Source organism: Talpa occidentalis, unplaced genomic scaffold (assembly GCF_014898055.3).
Source record: "Talpa occidentalis isolate TD23 unplaced genomic scaffold, MPIMG_talOcc4v2.1 talOcc4.15, whole genome shotgun sequence".
In the NCBI taxonomy this organism is placed as follows: Eukaryota; Metazoa; Chordata; class Mammalia; order Eulipotyphla; family Talpidae; genus Talpa; species Talpa occidentalis.
Window position 1 is genome coordinate 69371712 of NW_023601543.1, and position 21684 is coordinate 69393395.

General features: G+C 37.6%; 1 protein-coding gene and 1 long non-coding RNA gene across 2 annotated transcripts in view; one reads left to right on the forward strand and one right to left on the reverse strand.

The window, feature by feature from the left end:
- Positions 1 to 21684, forward strand: part of DMD (dystrophin) — a 1988221-nt gene that overhangs the window by 568268 nt on the left and 1398269 nt on the right. The window contains 3 exon segments of the mRNA XM_054695791.1: positions 1226 to 1414; positions 2059 to 2240; positions 20495 to 20645. Of these exon segments, the coding sequence (XP_054551766.1) occupies positions 1226 to 1414; positions 2059 to 2240; positions 20495 to 20645 (522 nt within the window).
- The window catches only part of LOC129145887 (uncharacterized), a 46826-nt gene that overhangs the window by 5204 nt on the left and 19938 nt on the right, over positions 1 to 21684 (reverse strand). The window lies entirely within an intron of this gene.

The following is a 21684-nucleotide window of genomic DNA, read 5'->3' on the forward strand; positions in this document are numbered from 1 at the left end:
CCTGGCTCGCCAGACTCCAATCACTTTTCTTGCTTTGTCTTACACACCTTTGGCCTAGTGAGTGGATTAAAGGTGCTGGGACCCATTTGGTGATTACACCTTAGTGATTACTTCATAGGTCACCTGGTTCTTCACTTTGGCTCTATAGACACTTCGTACTCATTGTTCCTAGGTTTAAAGTCCCAGCAGGGGGCTTCCGCTGGTGGTGCAGTCGTTGATCGCTGGGCTGCGAAGCTGCCCACTGCAGGGGCAGCTTCTGCAGCGCTGGTTCGATCCCCAGCCGCCGCCAAAGGTCCCACATGGCGCGCAGACCTCTCCTGCCATGCCCACTGCTCCCCTCAGCAGTGTTTTTCATCAGTCTGCCTGTTCTGTTCCCTGTACTGGCTCTGGTGAATTCTCTCACCCTCCTGTGCTTCTGACACTACCCAGTGCTTGTATAAATAAATAAATAAATATTTTTTTTTTTTAAAAAAAGTCTCAGCAGGGACTTTAAGACAACTGTTGTGAATCTCATTTAGCATCCTGATAATGAAATTCAATAGCAAATACATCATATTTTACTTCTCCTATGATACTGTCTTGCGATTTAAGCCATGGCCTTCTGAATTAAAAGCTTGATCCATAAAATTCATTATAATGTTAGGATTTCATATGTATAGATGAAGTATTTCTTTATAAATATTACCTCCCTCCCGTCATTTATTTTCATGCTGATAACTTTTCTGGTTGGTAAATTTTCAGAAATATTACCTAGGGCCTCTTGGGAAGAAATGCTGCCTTTAATGTGCTTCAAAAATATGTAAAGATGCAAATAGGATATATGTAATGGATTGAACATCTGAACAGAGAACTGTTGCTTATGGATGAAAGTTTATAATAGCTATATAATATTACAATACGACATGGAGGGGTGATGCACTGATTCACTCTTTTTAGCAATCCAAAAAGAGCTTTAATCAAATGTTAATGTGTAGTGGGTTTTGACTGACATTTGAGAATTTGTGTGTCTATTTTTGAGGATGTTAAAATGTATGCTCACTCTTGTATTGTGTTTGTCTACTATTCACGTCTCTGATAATACAAGTGGACATTCCTAGCATTTTAAATAATACAAGTGGACATTCCTAGCATTTAAAATATTTTATTCAATTTCTCATTTAATGTACTGGAACAGCATTCTGCAAAGATACTACTTGTATAACACCCAATTTATTTTATTGTTCAGCATTTAGAAGCTTCTGAAGTCAAGTCATTTGGCAGTTCATTGATGGAGACTGAAGTAAACCTGGACAGTTACCAAACAGCTTTAGAAGAAGTACTGTCATGGCTTCTTTCAGCTGAGGACGCATTGCAGGCCCAGGGAGAGATTTCTAATAATGTAGAAGAAGTAAAGGAACAGTTTCATACTCACGAGGTAAAGCAAAATGTTGATTTAGGAAATAAAGCACATGAGTTGTCATAACGGCAAGTCTCTGTTTTTTCGTCACTCTATAATGTCCATATATTTTGGCAATTTAGTTTTTATTTGAGATGGGAATAATGAACTGTGCATGTGCTTGTGATTCCAACAGCCAGCATTTCAAGTCTCCATTTGGTAAACATCACTTGACACTGCTGAGATCTGATTTGGCTAGTGACTCTGATAGGAATTTGAAAACCCAGCTCCCTTCTCTTGGGTGAAAGCAATGCTGAAATCACAGCTTATGCTCTGGAGCACCTGTTTGGGTCCAGGCGAAACTACCCTCAGTGGGAGACTTTTCCTAAGATGACACACTTACTTGCCTCCCTCCCGTTCCCTTTCCTGTTTCCTGATTCTTTGGCTCCCTTGCAGTTCTCCTCTAGGACTTCCTCTTGCATTCCCTCTGTCAGCATTGGCTTCTGCAGAAGGTCACTGAGCTCGTAATGTTCCATAATTCACATTAAAAATGGTATTGAGTTTCCTTAAATAAGAATTAGAATGCTTTTCCTGGGAATATAGTTTAAAGGGGCTACGAGTTAATCACCAACCATAATGATTTGCCTAAAGTGTTAATGACTGACAACTTCTTTTCTTGTTAGGGGTACATGATGGATTTGACATCCCATCAGGGACGGGTTGGTAATGTTCTCCAGTTGGGAAGTCAGCTGATTGGAATGGGGAAATTATCAGAAGATGAAGAAACTGAAGTGCAAGAGCAAATGAATCTTCTCAATTCAAGATGGGAATGTCTCAGGGTTGCTAGCATGGAAAAACAAAGCAAGTAAGTCTTTATTTGTTTTTAACATAATAATAGTAGCAAATTTTGGAATCTTATTATATTTTGATACAGTTTCTTGTTTAATTTAGCACTACCTCAGGAGACATTTTGATTGGATTTTCATGTCTATTATGTTTTGGTTTTCACTTTTGTGATTGAAGTGGTGATGTTGGCTAGGACAGAAGGGCCATCACCTACAGAAGGATGCTTTTAAAGTTACGGAAATTCAAAGTTGTTGCTGTCATTAATATTTTCCAAGTTTTCTTTCCAAATTCAAACGTGAATATAAATGGCATGAAAGTCTACACAGGAATCCATGTACATGAAGTCACCATGTACATGAAGTCACCAGGTAGAGTTGAGAGAAGTGTCACTTCTGAAAAAAAAAAAAACCCTCAATATTACATAATTTCTCATATGTTTATGGAAATCCTCTTGGGAAAACAGATTTCTCTTCTGTGTTTGAAATCATTATTCAAGTACTATACAATTGTAAATTATTTTAAGAAAGAATATATGTTGACTTAATCAGAACAGACTTTGAGACTATTCTGAAAGTGGAATATTTTTTAGAAAGGTAGCAAGTAGATCTCATCATTCTGGATGTGTTGCTTTGATTTATATTGTTAGGTGTGTATTCATATAGAGCCTATCGAGCCAAGATAAATTTATTTTTAAATGAAAAGAAATGAAGTGCCAACTGTGGATTTGAATACATTAAGCTAAAGAAATTGTCCAGGCGCTTTAAGTTTACTTAGCTATTATTTATAAAGATTAAAAGCTTTAAAAGAGGACCAAAGAAACTCATTAGATATGCTGGGAGGTTTGCTATTCTGGTACTAAATTATAGTGTGACAATGGGGAGAAGCAAAACACATTTTTAGCTCATGTTTTTTGAAAGGATAAATAAGGCATATTTAAGAATTTTCACAAATGTTGGTGTCTAAACCTGGAGATTTTAGTGTACACATATTGACATTTTCCCCTGCTTTGATCATTTTGATGATTGCTCCTCATCCTAGAGGTGAGAATTATAATAGCCATATTGTCACCATTTAGTCTGTCCCTCCCCCATGCCCAAGAGTCAACTCATTTATATAGAGCCTCCTACTTGTGGTCCTATGCCAACATTCTCCATGCTCGGACTTCTATTTGTACCAGTCTGTGAAACTTAAAGAAAGCAACTTGACAGCATTTGGAAGCCTTTAAGGTCAAGGCTTCTCCTTTGTTGCCCATTCCAAGGTGACACTGTTGTCTTCCTTGTGCATTCTATTTCCGCATCCTTTTCTGGAGGATAAATACACTGGTTGTTAATTATTCTTCCTTCAATAGGACTAACAATATGGCATTAAATTAATTAATTGCAATTTTATATGCATTGCAAGAAAAGCTAAATTCAAGCTAAAATTAAAATCACAAGTCTTTTATCTGTTTTTATAACAATTTTAAAGGATCAGAAAACATTTTTATTAAAGGAATACTTAGGTGATAGAAGACAATGTACACACATATACACAAACAGTATGAGAGAGTGTGTATGTGTATGTATGTGTATGTATGTGTAATTTCTTCACTGTCTTATCCCACTAAAGATTGGGAAGCCTAAGGTACAAATGTCACTACTTACCTATGATTGACATAAAAAAAAAATAGTTTGACCTTAGGAAAGATTTGGGGACTTGGGTCTGTGGTTAAGCTTTTAGAATTAATTATTAGAAAAGCAAGCATACGGGCCTCCCTGGTGGTGCAGGCGGTTGAGCCCTGCACTGTGAAGCTGTCCACAGCCTCTGCAGCACAATTTAGATCCCCAGCCGGCCAGCGAGAATCCCACATGGCCCAGCAGACCTGTCCTGGCTGGCCTACTCGTCCCCTCAGCAGTGTATTTCGTAAGTCTGCCTGTTCTGTTCCCTGCTCTGTCTCTGGTGAATCCTCTTGTCCTCCCACGCATCTGGCCTATACCCCGGTTCTTGTGTAAAAATAAATAAATCTTAAAAAAAAAAAAAAAAAGAAAGCAAGCATAGGTTTTTCATTGCCATAGTTTTTGGTCCAACATAGTTTTAAAAATGAGTCATTGATATGGAATCACTTGTAGCACATTTTTTTCTTAATAATTTGTTGAAATGTAGGGGCCTCCCTAGTGGTGCAGGTGGTTTAGTGCCACACTGTCGGCAGCTTCTACAGTGCAGGTTCAATCCCAGCCTGCCGGGGAGAAACCCACATGGTGCAGCAGACCTCTCTTGTCTCGTCCGCTGCTTCCCTCAGCAGTGTATTTCTTCAGTCTGCCTGTTCTGCTCCCCACTCTGTCTCTGGTGAATCCTCTTATCCTCTCACACATCTGGCCTGTACCCCGGTTCTTGTATAAATAAATAAATCTTTAGAAAAATTGTTGAAATGTACATACACAATGTGTTATTTAAGCAAAGAAAATTCAGAAACCTCTTGTGAGTTTTTAAATAATAGAAGTCTTCCATATCACTTTCACTAATTTTGTGTGTGTTCATGCATAAAACCTATTAAATTCTAAGTGAGATAAAACATTATGCAAACTATGCTGAACCAGATTTTTGATAGATTTTTTTTTTTTGAGGAACAAAAAGCTGATTATGGCAAGATGAGGTTGTCAGTAGTTAAAAAATAATTCTAGACCTTATTTAATGCCTGAAAACATTGCTATCTGTTTACTTTCTATTATCATGGTCATGTTTATGATTTGTTCCAATTTGAAACATCACCTATTGTTTGCAAACATATGATTACTTGGGAGCGACAAGGCATATTTAATTGGTAGTAAACAAAAAAGTATTAGTCCTATCCACTCGTCCCTCTCTCCAAAGACAGGGAGTAGATAAATTCAGTTAGAAGCTGCCATGGCCTTAAGTGTGGATTTAGTGATAAAAAGAATGCTAATTAACATTTGTCCAGGCATATGGGATATAACCAACGTGATGCTAGAATTCTCAAGTTGCTATCTTATAACAAAAATAAGAAAATAGTTGGGATATAGATAAATCTATGAATATTTATATTTGACAGCTCTAAGTATTATCTACCAATATATGTATAAGCAGAATTAAATCATATCTAATATGTATATTCATTGTGAAATGCATATGTAAATATGTATATATAAATACAGAAATACAAAATTATTAATAGAGTGCCTCAAGAATATCTGATTTACTTCAAGCTACTGAGGACACAGAAGTTGATCATCAGAGTTAAGGTCCCAGATCAGATGATGAATATACTCTAGAGAGTCTGATGGCCAATAAAGCAGAACACAGAAGAGTAGAGGGGAGTAAGTATTCTGAAGAAAGTAAAAGGCATTATGATAGAGTATTTCAGAGGCTACTTTAAAGCCTTTGTGATCAGGAATGTTCTGTGGTGAGTCCTACCCCTTAGTCTCAAATTTAAATGACAAGAAGGTAGCACCACCAACAGATCAGAAGGAATAACATTTCAGTCAAAGTCAACTGTCTGTTCCAAGGCCCTAAGTTAGGGGCACTTTGACAGTGGCCTGTGTGAAGGGAGCATTGCAGGAAAAGTTAGGTCATGGAAGTATGAGATGGGGTTGAACTACTGGTAAGGGTTTTATCAGCCCCGACAGTGTCAGGGTGAACAATAAGGGCTCTAAGTTCCAGCATAAGTGTGAGAAAAGTCCACCAGAAGTTTTTTTTTTTTTTTTTTTTTTTTAAGATTTATTTATTTATACAAGCACTGGGTACAGTCAGAAGTGCGGGAGGGTGAGAGAATTCACCAGAGCCAGAGCGGGGAACAGAACAGGCAGACTGATGAAGTACACTGCTGAGGGGAGCAGCGGGCAGCAGGAGAGGTCTGCGCGCCAAGTGGGACCCTCACTGGTGGCCGGGGATCGAACTGGCGCTGCAGAGGCTGCGGGCAGCTTCGCAGCCCAGCGCTCAATCACTGCGCCGCCAGGGGTAGCCCTCCACAGGAGTTTTTAGGCATGGGAGAGACAGGTAAAGGCCGTGGCAGTAACGACACTGGAAGTGGAGAGGACTGCTGGGGGAACCAGTGCAAAAGTCCAGGTGGGAGCTCTAGTGTCTCATGCCACATGGTAGTTGTGCTACCTGAGTGTATTCTCCTCTCATAGCCCCGTAGCTAATTTATGAACTACTTCTTCTATATTTATTTTAGTCTCTGTTTTGTATTTTTAATAGTCAAACTGCTTTTTGTTTTACAAACAGACATCCTTGATTCACATACACAGCTGTTGCCTTCACACAAGTTGCATCTAGGAGATACTCTTTCTCCCATGAACCATTCACAGCAAACGAAACAAGAAATTTGAAATATACAGAATTAACAAAATTTTCTCACTTCTGTCTTACCCTAAATCTGTTTGTCTAAGGGGTAAGGACTTGCTTTCGTAAGCATCGTCATACGTGAAATGGGGCAACATACTTCCCGTGTCTGAGTTTCGGTTTCCTGGTGCCTGGAGTGGCCCCAGTACACGTGCCTGACACACCTCTACCGGTGCCAGTGAAGGTGGGCGTGAAATGGTAATGTGTGAAAGCAGCAGTATTGCAACATACAGAGAAGGATCACCATTATAAATAAGATGACTCGCCAAGGGTTAATTATTTTAATTCACTGTATATACTATGTAATTTGCCTCAAACATATTTTTCACTTCCCCCTTCTCTGCCTCCTCCCCTCCCCTGTCTTCTTTAATTGGCTCACTCATTCTTTTTCAAAGGATAGGTTTGTGGGTGTTTTCTATGGGGGTAAAGGAACACGAACCATATGATTAAAATTACATTTGAGGTTATAATTTCATAATTGAAACATTTAAATATGTGCTTGCAAAGGATTGTAATTAAAAAAAAAAACACATGCAGATGCTTCTACCTCCTCTCTTCTTCCTTTTTACTCCATTCTCATTTGAGTCTTATTAATTCATTTATTCAGTTCCGGTGCCTTTGTGGATATGAATTGATGAAATGAAAACTAATACAATAAAGGAGGTTGTTAAGATGCAAACTAGTGTGGTACAAACATGCCACCGTTGGTCAGTTACAAATGTTGATGAGATTGAAAGTAAAACAACTGGGGCCTCCCTGGTGGCACAAGAGGTTAAGATGCAGCACTATGAAGCTATCCGCAGCCATTGCAGCTTGAGTTCGATCGCCAGCCAGGGATCTGGCCCACATGGCACAGCAGACCTCTCCTGTCTTGCCTGCTGCTCCCCTCAGCAGTGTATTTCAGTAGATCTGCCTGTTCTGCTTCCCACTCTGTCTCTGGTGAATCACCCCCCACACACACCTCTGGCCTGTGCCCTGCTTGTTGTATGCATAAATAGATTAATCTTTTTAAAAAAAGAAAGTAAAAAAAAAAAAAAACTAACTGCCACCAATTTCACACTGAAAATAATAATTAAAAAAAGACAATGTCTGTTGACATGCTTGAGTTGGAAACCTTGAGACAAAATGATTTTTGTTGCTTTGCATTTTATGATGTACAACACCTTTTGGGTGGTGGAAGATCAGGGAAAGAGAAGAAAAAGACAGAATTTTCAACTAGGGAAGTACAAGAAGACAACTGGCACAGGGACAACAGAAGATTTCCTTTTCTATGAATAAGCTAATTAATTTGATTGAAAAATGCAACCTGCAGAGAGCAAAAGAGATTTCCTGACATTTCTACAAGGACTTATAAAGATAAGCACAGCAAGTTCCATCAACTTCTCTGATAATTGTGGTCAGGACATGCAGGGGGAAACTAAAACCTTTGTGATAGACAAAAAAATGAAAGCAAGTTAGTAAGGTTGCCCAGTGAAGTTATGTTCTAGTTTACATCAGCAGAAGGAGAGGTAGGAATTGTATATGGGTGGAAATAAAAGCCATAACAAGGGAAATGTGAGTCACCATCAACACTTGGACTGGAGAAAAAAATATCTCTAGCAAACGAGCTCATCATTTTTTCCCCCTTTAGTTGTCTGTTCCAATCTTTTTTTTTTTAAAGATTTATTTATTTATGCATACAAGAACTGGGGTACAGACCAGAGGTGTGGAAGGTAAGAGGATTCATCAGAAACAGAGTGAGGAACAGAACAGGCAGATTAACAGAGATACACTGCCGAGAGGAGCAACAGGCGAGTCAGGAAAGGTCGGCCACGCCATGTGAGTAGCTCCCTGGCCAGGTATTGAACTCGTGCTGCAGTGGCTGTGGATAGCTTCACCGGTTGCATGTTAACCCCTTGCGCCACCAGGGAGGTCCTGTCTGTTCAAATCTTGAATATATACAGCATATGTAAAGGTGAATAGAAAAAAAGAGATGCTGAACAAGTAAATGGGTGTTTTCCCAAGTGAAATAACTAAATATTGCATCCGTGACTGTATGAATGAATGCATGAATGAATGCATGAATGAATTAATTCCTTTAGGTAGTTTCAGTTTGTCAGATGAATTTGTTACAATGAACATTTTAATGATGTGTCATCTCAAGTTCTGCCTTGTCATTTTTCATCACATTTTTATTTTTTTAAATTCTTCCAACAGTGTTGAAATAACATTGCATCTGAAGGTGGTTCAAGGATCAGCGGCAAAAATTATCACCTGAGACCTTGTTAAAAATGCTGTCCCAGTTCTTACTCTGATCTACAGAACTGTCCCAGTCCTTACTCTGATCTACAGAATCAGAATCTGCAATTTCATAAGATTCCATATGATTCCTAAACATATTAAAGCTTGAGAAGCACTGATCAGTTAACACAATTATAGAATTATGTGAACTCATAGCCTTTAAACCTCTTATGTATCTATTTTTCTATCAGTTGAAGTGAGTCAAACATTTTAGCTACTTTCTTAGATGCTTCACAAATGGTACTGGTGATATTCTATTCACTCCTCAAATGTTGGTTGTCATCTGACATGGGTGATTAATAGAATAGTAAGATTATTGTGAAAGAGTATAGAGCAGAGATTATATGAGAGTATTGACAATTTTTGACTTAATAAGTAGCAATTATTAGCAGTAATTTAGTCAGGTTGAAATGGATATGGGCAGGATTTTTTTTTCTTTTACTGTAAGTGATGTGTACATAAAATCTTACTGTTTTTTATTAATATAAAATATGTGACTTTTACAGTTCAAGTTGTGAAAAGGAAAGACGCAAAGACTGATCTCTGGGATTCAAAGAAATGAGACCAGAGAGCAGCATTTTGGGAAACAGTGCCTTTTTATAAAGATAAATAATGAGGATCTCCCTGGTGTCTATCACCATGATGGCCTGAGTTTGATCCCCAGTCAGGGAGCTAACCCATGTGGCGCAGCAGACCTCTCCTGACTCTCCCTCTGCTCCCCTCATCAGTGTATTTCAGTAAATTCACCTATTCTGTCCCCCCACTCAGTCTCTGGTGAATCCTCTCCACCTCCCCATACACACACACCTCTGGCCTACACTCCAGCTTGTCTACATAAAAATAAATAAAATCTTTTAAAAAATGATAATGATCATTAGAAAATTAAGTTTTAACATTCATTCATCTGTATAACTGGCAATGATTGTCTAGTATATTTCCAGCAGTATTTTAGATACTAGGGAAACCTCAGTAAACAAAACATACTCACTTCCTCTCTATTTCAGCTTGCATTCCTAGTGGGAGGAGCCAATTAAGATATATGTGAATCCTATCAGATGGACTACCATGATAAAAAGGGATAAGGCAAGGGCTAGGGTTAAAGGGTGAAACATTGCGTGTGTCATTGTATGTATGTGGTTATTTAGAAAAGATGAAGGGAGGGCACATGCCTCTCAGAGGGTTGTGGTAAATGGAAGCTACTGGCAAAGTCCTGAACAGGAGTGTGCTCAGCGTGTTTGGGAAACAGCACCCAGAGCTGACAAAAGATAAAATGATGAAGTTCTGATTTATGTCTATAAAATGACTCAAATTACAATTAATGGACAATCTCAATAGGCACAGATTTAATGGAAGTTGACCTTTTTACAATTTTAATTCTGATATTTCTAATTGGAAATTAGAAACTTTTAACTTTTGTATTATGTCTTCTGTGTTTGCTCAGTAATTAAGTGATGACACTTAATCATTCAAGAAATATTTATTGTGTGTCTAGAATGTGCCAGGCATTGTGCCAGATGTTATGCAGTGACATAATTACCAAAGTTGAGAGCAGGCTTTGGTTGCCATATAAATGACTATGTTCAGAGAGTCAACATTCCCCATTCTTTATGGAGATAATTTAAACAGCCTTCCAGTCATTGTATTTAATAGTCATTTTTGGTTTGTGATGACATTTGTGAGTTTCTTCATTTACTTTGTGAAGTATTTAATCAGGAAGATTGAATTGAGGGTTTGCCATAATGTATTTGCCAAAAGAATCTTTTGCATCCAGCCATGCAGCTTCCTTATTATGTTACTGTTACTGTTTTGAATTTATGTTTTCAAAATGCAAATGAATGTGTTTGCATGTTGAACTTTAATCTTGCTTTGGATAGTTGAAGAATATCAATAACTAAATTGTTGCTGAGCTGTATGGGTGGAGGAATAAAATAGACCAGGATATTTTGAAACCAATGGTACTTTTCTGTTCCACAGAGTCCTTTAAAAACACAATAGTATTTCTTATATTCCATTCGGCGGGTAAGTATTAACACATGTTTAATTTTGAGTTAGGTTTGAAAATTTCTTTTTTTTTCCTTGAATGGAAGGGCATTGTTGTGGATGAACCTTTGTAACAAGTTTATTGTGAGGTTGCAGTCTAAAAGCTCTGGCTTTCAAGACGAGGTTGCAAGCTGTAATAGAATGGTTAATGATCAGCGCATCTGGGAACTTTGTAAAAATGTTCATGTTACCTTCTCCTTGGTTTTCCCCCTGGCCCAAGATATCAGCTTACTACTTGGAGGGAGAGGGAAGAAAGATGGACAGGTGAGTTTTAGAGGGGCGAAACTCCGTATATGACTTTGTTAGGTTCTTTCCTAACTTCATTCTCTAATGGAAATTACCAGTGTCTGAAATTTATAGCCAGAAGACCACGGTCCTGTGTCACACATAACAGTAGGGTCTATTAGGGTGTGATTAGGACTTAGAGGACAGAGGAGACAGGAGGCAGTGAGGTGCAGGAGAGCCAGAGGGATTAACCACCTGCACAGATGCTGAGGCTACACCTTCAGAAATTGAGTTCAGGTATGGTGGTGGAGGTAGGGGTAAAGCTGGTAAGGTAGTGGTGGCAATGAATGTGTGAGTCTTAGACATTTTGGAACTTTGTTTTTGTTGTTTTATTTTTTTTTGGATTATATGTTTTATTTATATTTTAAAAAATGTGTGGTTCACAAACCCTTTAATATTTGATCTCTACATCAGTTGTATGAGGAGACAAGGGAAAGAACATTATGTTACAGGCCTAGGTGGGAGGCTCTGGGAGCTGCTTCAGCTGTTTCCACAAAGGTGCAAAGCTTATAAGTGCAAACACTCAAATTGAAGCTAAGTTAAAGCTGAATTTAGAATTCGGTGCTGTGTTCACAAGAATATAGTGTCACTTAGATTCCACCTAATGTTGGATTCTCAGTTTTCAACCTTTATTTCACCAGGCTTTCATTGCACTTTGATAAATGTGATAAACCTTGAGAGTTGAAAAATACTAATGTGCCTCACATGGCCTATTCATTACTGCCATACAGTGGAAGCCTTTCCATATGTTTGTACATGCATTCTGAAAGTTTTCTTTAAAAAAATCAATATTGGTTTTCTGTTTTACAGGACTGTTTGTTTTTTTTGTTGTTGTTGGTCTGGGATATAGCTTGTTTTATGATTCCTATAAATGAAACACTATAAATATTTCAAGTACCTGATCATTTATTTTACCTTGTTACCATGTGATTGAGGGAAAGTGGGTCACAGAGTGTATTGTGGTCGCTGACATCAATGTAAATCGCATGCTAAGAACAATCATTTCAGCACGAGCAACAGTACTTCTCATTTTGGTGTGAAGAGAGAGAGAAAAAGTAGCTATTAATGGCACTCTCTAAAAAGCCCACTAAATGACCTTCTAATTTTTTTCCCATCCTGATAACTACTGCCATAAATGAAAGAAGGAATAGATATAAAAGTCATCTCTACAAAATTAACATTAGTATTGGCAGTGTAGCATGATAGCAAAGCTGACCCCAGGGCCAAGCTACCTGATCCCCATTCTCACACCTCCCTGTGCTTGCCTTTTGACTCAGACCTACATTTCTTTTTCCCTTTGTAAACTGGGGCTAATATCAGTCCCTGAATTGTTAGGATTGATTATAGTGAAACCATTGTCTGACACATGAGAATTGTAATTTATTTATAAATAAAAGCGTATTTAAAAGTTCCAAATTGTACAAGGTCAGAGTTGCTATAAATTAGGTAATTTACTGCTTCAATAGTATCATTAGTTGACAAATAATTAGGTAAAGATATTTTTATGTGTCATAACACTGCCTCCAGCTTCTTTCCAGCATCGGGTTCATGTCCAGTGATATGACCATGCTACTCAAACTTGTACCACCTGTGAGCATCCAAGGACTAAGGTAGAGGTTGTGCCTGGGTCTTGAAAGCCAGCATAGTCATTTTCAACTCTGCATGTTTGTGGAATCTGGGGGAAAAAAAAACACTAAGTGGCAGATAAAGCCAAGTTTAAAATCCAATCCTTGAAAGTTGACTATAGAACTGAAGCATCCAGAATAGGGTGGGGTGGAGAAGGGTAAGAATGAAGAGGGAAGGAAGGAAAGTGGACTATGGTGGAGGGCTATGGATTTTTGTGGGTGTTTATTATGATGGCAATGCCAGGTGGGGATCTCCTAATATTACTTCCATTAAATGTTAAAAAAAAAAAAAAGCAAAAACCTCGAAGGGGTAATCCTGTCCCTCTAAATCATATACAGTTTTTGTAAACCAATGTTATCTCAAAAAGTAAAAGCATCTGATTGAAGATATATTCCACTAATTCTCCTTGGTATGATAATTTTAATAAAGAGCAACTTAAACATCACCCTCACTAGTCACTTTCTTAGTAGAATAAGTAAAACAAAAACCCATATAAGAGATTTAAAACAATAACATACTTAAGTGTATGTCAGCATTCTGGGAGCATGCAAATGCTTCTTGAGAGAAAATCAAAATTATATAATCCATTCATTAAAACCATTTTGCTAAGATTTTCTAGTCAACAGTTTAAATAAGTAAATAAAGTTTAGTTTTCACCAGTGAGCGTTTAGGTACTAAATGGCCTGCAGTTGAGAGTAAAAAATGCATTAAAAATTTAGTTTCTCTAATTCATACTGGTTGCTCTCCCTTAAATCAAATATATAGGTTTTATCGCTAACTCAAATCATGGGAGTGTGTTTTGCATGCATAACCTGTTAATGGAAGATTCTCAGTGATTCTTTTGTAATCTGGAATTTACAGTCACATTTTATCTCCTTTCATTAGATGTTTTTCTTATTTGAGAATTGCATATAAGGTAACAATTAGTTATAAAATCTACGAAATTGGCCCTGAGAAACTGTGTTTTGGTTATTTTTAATTGTAGTCCCCTAATATCTATAAATTCTATACTATTATACCCTTATTTAGTATAATGTCTAGCATATGATTATGTTTTCATAGTTTACTTTTATAGATTGCACTAATGTATTGTCATTAAGCCCAAGAAAGCCATTAGGACCATCATATGGGTTATAATAAATGAAAACTTGTAATTTTGACATTGATAAATTTGTGTGTGGGAGGCAAAAATTTTAAAGAATGCTGTTCATATTTATTACTAGATTCCTTAATCTGAATACCACTCCTTATAAACACGTCAAGACAGGATGAAGTGGTATGTGTAAGAACTTCCAAAGAAGGATTCATTGCTATTGTCAATCCAGTTATCTGTTGGTTTAGAACTGTGATGTCCAGTGTAGTAGCCATTAGCCACATGTAACTACTGTGAATCTAAACCATCACATTAAATATAGGTAAAAATTCAGTATCTCTGTCACTGAGAAACTGTCATTAGCCATATTCCACGTGCTTAGTAGTCCCACATGGCTCTAGTGTGGAATGGTGCAGATACAGAAAGTTTACATCATTTTAGAAAGTGCTATTGGACAGAACTGGTTAGAGCATTAATGCCTTCCTCACCTGCTCCCACATTCTAAAAGTTTCTGTAAAGCAAATCCTACATTCTTGTTGATTTCTTTTATGTTGATAGAGGTATGTGCCCACACGGGGTGACAGCAGATCCCCTGAAAAACGGTTCTCCTTAGGAAGTCTTTTAATACAGCTAACAAATACCTCAACCCAAAGTTGCTTATACCATTTAAAGTTTGATTATGGACCAGTAGCATCCTTGGGGACTTCTTAGAAAAGCAGAATCTCAGACGCTCCTCCCAGGTAATTTGTATGCACATTAAAGTTTGGGATGCACTTGTTAAAAACACCAGGGTGTCCACTATCTTATTTTACCATAAATCCACAGGTGGGCTAATTTCAGAGACCATGACATCTGTGACTTCATTGTGTCATCAAAATCCCAGATTCTTTCAATTTACTGTTTTTACTATTTTCCTTCTGTCCTCAGATGATCTTACACTTCGAAGTTGGTCACAGTACTTCCTAAAATCATATCCTGACTGGCTTCTGTCTCTAGATATTGTCAGTACCATTTCCTGTCCTCACTATTTTATTCCAGTCCTACTACCTCCTCTACCACCAGTCGTATATTTATGTTTCATTCTCCTTTTACTTTTATGCTCCTTCCTAAATGACCGCTTGTAAACCTTAAAATGAAACCAAGAGAAATGCAGACTCTTTTCTTGCCTAAGGGTGGTAGAATTTTATTTTTTGAATTCAACAAATTTCCGTAATTTATTTTCATCTTTAGATGTTTTACATTGAACTATATGAAAGTGTCATTTTCATGGATTAAAAACTCAAATGTCAGCAACTTCGTATGCCCCTAACCTAATACAATATTTTAGCTATGAAGACGGAAGATAATTTAAGGTTAAAAACACAAACTTGGCTCACAGATAACTTAGGACTTGTATACTGGCTTAACATGTCGCTGAGATACCTTGGGCAAGTTCTTTCATCTTTGTAAGTTCCAGTGTCCTCAGAAACAAAATATTAGTATTATCTATCTCTGTAGGTGATAATAAGGATCATGTTTCAGTGTTTCTTGAACACAAGTCAATCATGATCCACCTTCAAAATTTTTCCATGTCTCAGCTCTTCTTTATCATATATTTAATAATTTTCATTTGAATGATTACTTTTTTAGTCTCATCCTAAAGTATATGACTACATGATTGCTATACATGAAAATCAGCAATAGTACTACATATATGCTATATATGTGCACATTACATATATGTTAGCACATATTAAAATAACTTTATTTTTTTTCTTGTGCCACCAAAGTGATTCAACGAAGTACAGTTGGGTTGCAGACCATGTTTTAGGAAGCACTGAACTAGAGTATATGATGTTTCACAGCAAGGTTATCAAATAAAAACATGTCAGTCAATATGTTTTAAAATTAGTTTACATAATATTTATTTTTAAAGATTTATGTATTTATGTATGTATGTATTTATTTATTTATTTATTTATTTATTTATACAAGCACTGGGTACAGTCAGAAGCGTGGGAGGGTAAGAGAATTCACCAGAGCCAGAGCAGGGAGCAGAACAGGCAGAAGGACCGAAGTACACTGCTGCGGGGAGCAGCAGACATGACAGGAGAGGTCTGCACCCCATGTGGGACCCTCGCCCGGCTGCCGGGGATCAAACTGGTGCTGCAGAGGCTGAAGGCAGCTTTGCAGCCCAGCGCTCAAACGCTGTGCCACGGGGGAGGCCCTACATAATATTTAAACTAAGATTAACCTCCCCAGAGTTAGCTTGAATTGACCTTCTGATCACAGTGCTCATGATTGCTTCTTCCTTTGCACCAGCATGCCCACTGGCCACTACTCACCTCCTTGCTCCTCATTCTAAGACTATGGCTTGTAATTTGCCTGCATATGTTGATGCCATCGTAGTACAAGCCAGTGAGTGAAGGAAGCATAGCACCTTGTACTACTGGTTAATTTATTTCATGTTCCCTCAATGTAGAAAGTAGCAAGACCTGATTAGACATTACTGAATCATTAGAATAGCTAATGTAACAAAACTGGGAAAGCAAAAATATTTATTCAACATTATGTTAACAGCAGTTGTTCTTGTAGTCCAGAGGGAAACCTGCACAGGGGTTCCCCACATGGATGTCATTTTTTTTTTTTCTCAACATGTCTTATCCCAAGTCCATTGCTTCTCAAAATTTCATCCTTAAGAAAAACTTCTGTGCTCCTTTTGCTCCTTTTGCTCCTTTGGGATTTGTCTTACAATCAGTAATTTGTGCACCAGCCAAAGTAACTGGAGGGGACATGTTCCTTAACTAATATTCTTTGTGAAATATCACGGAGATCAATGAAGGAGAGCAACTTCCTTCAGTAGTCCTGTCACCTTCCCAAGTCTAGAAGAATACTAAAGGAGCATGGTACCCAATTAGGTTTTCCTGCCAGTATCATACTAACATTTATCTTCTTCATCTCCTGAGTTTGAGTACTTGATAACTAATGGATCAAACACACACACACACACACACACACACTCACTCTGAAATGACTAGCTTGCACCACATAACGACATTTTGGTCTATGGTTGACTGCATAAATGATGGTGGTGCCTATATATAGCTTTGGTGTGTAGTAAGCTCTGACATCTGGGTTTGTACAACAGAGTTTGTGACATTTGTACAATGAAGCAATGTTCTAATGATGCATTTCTCAGAATGTACCCATGCCATTTAGTGAGGCCTGTTTGTATAAAATAGTCTTGTTATTATTTTTTGAAAGTATTTTTAAATTTTTGCCTATAAGAACTGGGGTGTATGTAGGCCAGAGGTGTAGGGAGGTGGGTGAGAGGACTCACCAGAGACAGACTAGAGAGGAGAACAGGTGGATTTACCAAAATGCATTGCTAAGAGGAGCAGTTGGCAAGACAGGAGAGGTCTGTGATAAAGATTAAATTATCCAGAGCATTGATTCTCAAAATTGAGCGTGCATTAAATCACCTAGAAGTATTGTTAAAACAGATTCTTAGGTCTCATCCTCAGAGTTTCTGATTCAGTAAGTCTAAGGATGGACCTAAGAATTCTCATTTTAGCAAGTTTTCCCAGGAGATGTTGATGCATTGATGTTGTTGGTTCAAAGCCTGCATGTTGAGAATCACTAGTCTAGAAAGAAAGACAGGGATCTATTTGGCTGGAAAACATTGATATGACTCTACAAATCATTAAATATTGACTCATACAGTTCGAATACTGAGTGTCCCTGTACACTTCCTGTCACTCAGCCATGCTGACTCCTCTTTCAAGAACCTCCAACTTAATTGGGTTTTATTTTACCCCTGAAAGATTTAATACCTCAGAAAGTACTTAGGGGTACAGCCGTTCTTTTTTCAAGATGTATTTATGCATACAATAACTGGGGTGTAGGCCACAGGTGTGGGGGTGAGAGGATTCACCACAGACAGAGTGGGGAACAGAACAGGCAGATTGACTGAAATACACTGCTGAGGGGAGCAGTGGTGAGACAGGAGAGGTCTGCTGTGCCATGTGGGTAGCTCCCTGGCCGGCCGGGGATTGAACTCATGCTGCATAGGCTGTGGATAGCTTCACAGCGCTATGCCTAACCCCTTGTGCCACCAGGGAGGCCTGGTAAATCAGTTCTTTTTGGTTCATCCCTGGGTTCAGAGTTATAAGATATAATCATTATTAAACATGAAATACTACTTGAAGTCCAGACTTTATATTTTCAAGAAATTGCCCAGCACTCTGGTAGTAGCATAGGGTTTGATATTGCAAACCTCTCTCCTGCCTTACACAATCAAGCTGTACCAACATTCCTGCTCTTCTATGATGCCTCAGGGCCTCTACATAGGTGGTTCATTTTGGCTAGAGTATGTTTATTCTTTTCTTATTTCCTCTTACATGAAGCTTTAGAGTTTTCAGATATCAGTGCTTCAAACAACCCTTTATTTACCTCATAGACTCAGTTCATTTGCTCTCATTTCATAGTATGGCCACATTATTATAAATGACCTAATGAATTATATATTATCTCTGCCCATCCCCAGAATGTAAGTTCCGTGGCAGTAAAAGGCACTGTGGGTCCTTCTCACCTCCCTATCCAGAAAATCTAAGTACTCAGTCATTGTGCATCTGATATCAGTGGGAATCAGTTTTCAAGTCTCAACCCTCATATGTGCATTCTCAAGTAGCACCTTCCTTGGCAATCCCAGGCCAACATAGAGTCTCTGTGTACCGTCTGAAATGTATATGCATCGAATTATAATGACCTCTTTTCCATAGTGTAATTGTTAATGTATTTGTTTCTCTGAAAATCTCTAAGCTCCTAGAGTATAGGTATCGATATTTGCTTTTGTCCAGTTCTAATAAATAGGTGTTTTCATCATATATATGGAAGTCAGTATTTTGAGTGAAATGTCTTTTCCAGAGTTTAAAAAAAGTAAATGATGTTTGAAAGTGAAATCTCTTATTAACACTAACAAATGTGGTCCAGACTTGAAACATTTGCTCAAGGATAAGTAATGATGTGGGATATTTTTTCTTCAGTTTTTGAAATGTGAGATTTTTTTAGCTTAATATAATCACAACTGGGCAGGAAAAACAACAAATACAAGAGATATTATTGCTGCCAATTCTCATGAAGTCGTACTGTCAGGTCAGTTCTCAAGGGATAGACTGAACCAACAAGTGAAAGATTTATATGGCTTGCAATACCGGGGTCGTGTCATTGTCTGTTAGGCTTAAACTAGCAATGCTCAGCTTTTGTTTCCATTTAAATAGACGTTTCAGCTGTGTTGTTTCCCATAAAATGCTGTCTACTGTTTCTGCCTGATAAATGAAGGCTCATTCTCACAGACTACTGATTGCAGTGTGCCTCATGGGACATGTGTCTCTGAAATGTTAAAGGTTAATGAATGGTGTATTCTGAATTATCTTGAACATTCTCAGTTATGTGTCTTTTGTATGTTTAAATGTCCAGAATAATGGAAATTTCTGGAAAATACTTAACGATTTTATAAATCGGAATAGAGTATTCCTGATGAAATCATGTTCTTCTTGTCAGCATTATAAAAGTATTGCTCAGTATATTATGGTTTCCAAATATGCTTTACACATGCATTCATAAAGAATATATACCTTAAGCTAGGTAGGAACACTTCTCATTTGAGCCTCAATTTTTTTCATAGGATTAATGAATTAAATGATCTAATTTTTTTAAATTTCATCCTCACCACGAGGTGGTATAATTGATAGGCAAGACACTATCCTATGTCCCTGACTCTGGAATTCTGAGAAGGAAGGTTTAAATGCTTGCTTCCAAGGCATGCAGTCAGTCTGTGAACCCAAGCCTTAGGACTTTAAATCCATCACTGCTATTGTGTACATCTTTGAAAATGCATTCTCACACATGCTGCCCTAGATCAGGAAGATGGGCGGCATTCATCTAGGTGACTGTTCTGTGATTGTGCTGCAGCTGGAGTCGCTCATTGAGTTGCATTCAGCAGGACGCTCCCCTTGTGGGATAGCATTTCCCCCTCCAGTGTCACTGTCAATATGGTCTCGTGTTGACAGTACCCTAGCCTGGACTTCCCTATAGCACGGCAGAGAGAGAATACAAACAAAACCAACAAATAATAATAATAAAAAAGCCAACAAAAGAGAGAATACAAATGCTGCTGTTTTTCATAGCTCACACTTGGAGCTGCTACACTTTCACTTCTGCTGTATTTCACTACTCAGTCTCTTCAAGGGAACAATGACAAAGAATTTGCAATCACCTCTTAAAACCACATATATTCAAATGATAGAGATTTAAGAAATGACTGCCAAGATGTACTACTACCTCAAGTACCAAGCATGAACTGCACTTTAGTTAGCATGTTCACATTTAATCAGCGGTGTGAAACTTTGTAAAGGTTGGGATGTGTGGACTATAGTAGTCACAAAAAGAATAACTTCAGAAGTGACTGATCACAGACTCTCTTATTTTCTTACTGCCTGACAGATGCCAAACAGTGAGAACATGCCATAAATTATAAATGTAAACGGTTTTACCTATTTATAGGTTTTTTTTTAAGCAGTGAGTCAAGTTGCTTTGACAGAAGTAATAATGGACACCTTTCAAATTTTCAGCTTACATAAAGTTCTAATGGATCTTCAGAACCAACAACTGAAAGAGCTAAATGACTGGCTAACAGCAACGGAAGAGAGAACAAGGAAAATGGAGAAAGAGCCGCTTGGACCTGATCTTGAGGACCTAAAATGCCAAGTACAACAACATAAGGTTTGTGTATTTTATGCTATTTTTTTTCTACTTGAAAACAAACTCTATATGTTATAGATAAATGCATACATATATGTGCACATGCATACTAACATGCATACATGATGGTTTGCAGATAAGAAGGAATTAAAAATGCAAATCAAGAGAAGTTTTAAAATCATTTTTACTGAATATTGTTGATGTATTTTTTTCAAATACGCATAGCTAGGTTTTTTTCACGTTTGTTAAAAAATTCAAACATATTCCTGGAAGAGAACAATGTCAGCAATGTGATTTATTAAAATGTGATTTATTTTTGGTTTTCTGGAAAAGATCTCTCTAAAGATTGCCTGTAATACAAATTTAAGTAATAAGACAAGATTTTTGAAACATGTTTTTAAACTTCAATTGATGATGTCTTGGAGCAGGTCAAGTCTGATGAAAAATGAAATGTCTGAAATGTTGCTTTTCTGTAAAATACGACATCTGTTAATTTTAATATTTCTACCTTCTCTTTCTTCGTTTCATTTGTACATTTACAGTTATGCTCCCTGGTTGCCAGAAAACATTTGTTGTTTCTGTGATTAGGGTTTTGACAAGAATATTTCTGATCTGGAGTTTTGAAGGTGCTTCATTTTAATAACTACTATAAAACTAGCTCCGAGTTTCATTTTAGCAACTGGGGCTTACCCAGTCCTTTAGGACACACACATAGAAAAGAAGTTTGATTGCTGGTCCAGGAGTAGGGTTGTCAGATTTAGCAAATAAAGATACAAGGGAGCCTAATTAAATTTCAGATACACAACAAATATATTTTTAGTGTATGTCCCAAATTATTCACTGTTTATCTGAAATTTAGATTTTACGGGCATCCTGGATTTTATCTAACACCTCTGCTCAGCATCTGTAGTTCTTAGAATTATGGTTTTGAAAAGAAATATCTGCTCCCTCAGCTCATACCTCCTGAAAGTGTATCTCTGCAAGTTTGATTCTGTTTTGATAGTATTTTGTCAGAGTTAGGGTTGATAGTTCTTCCATGCAGATGAAAGATACTTTTCTT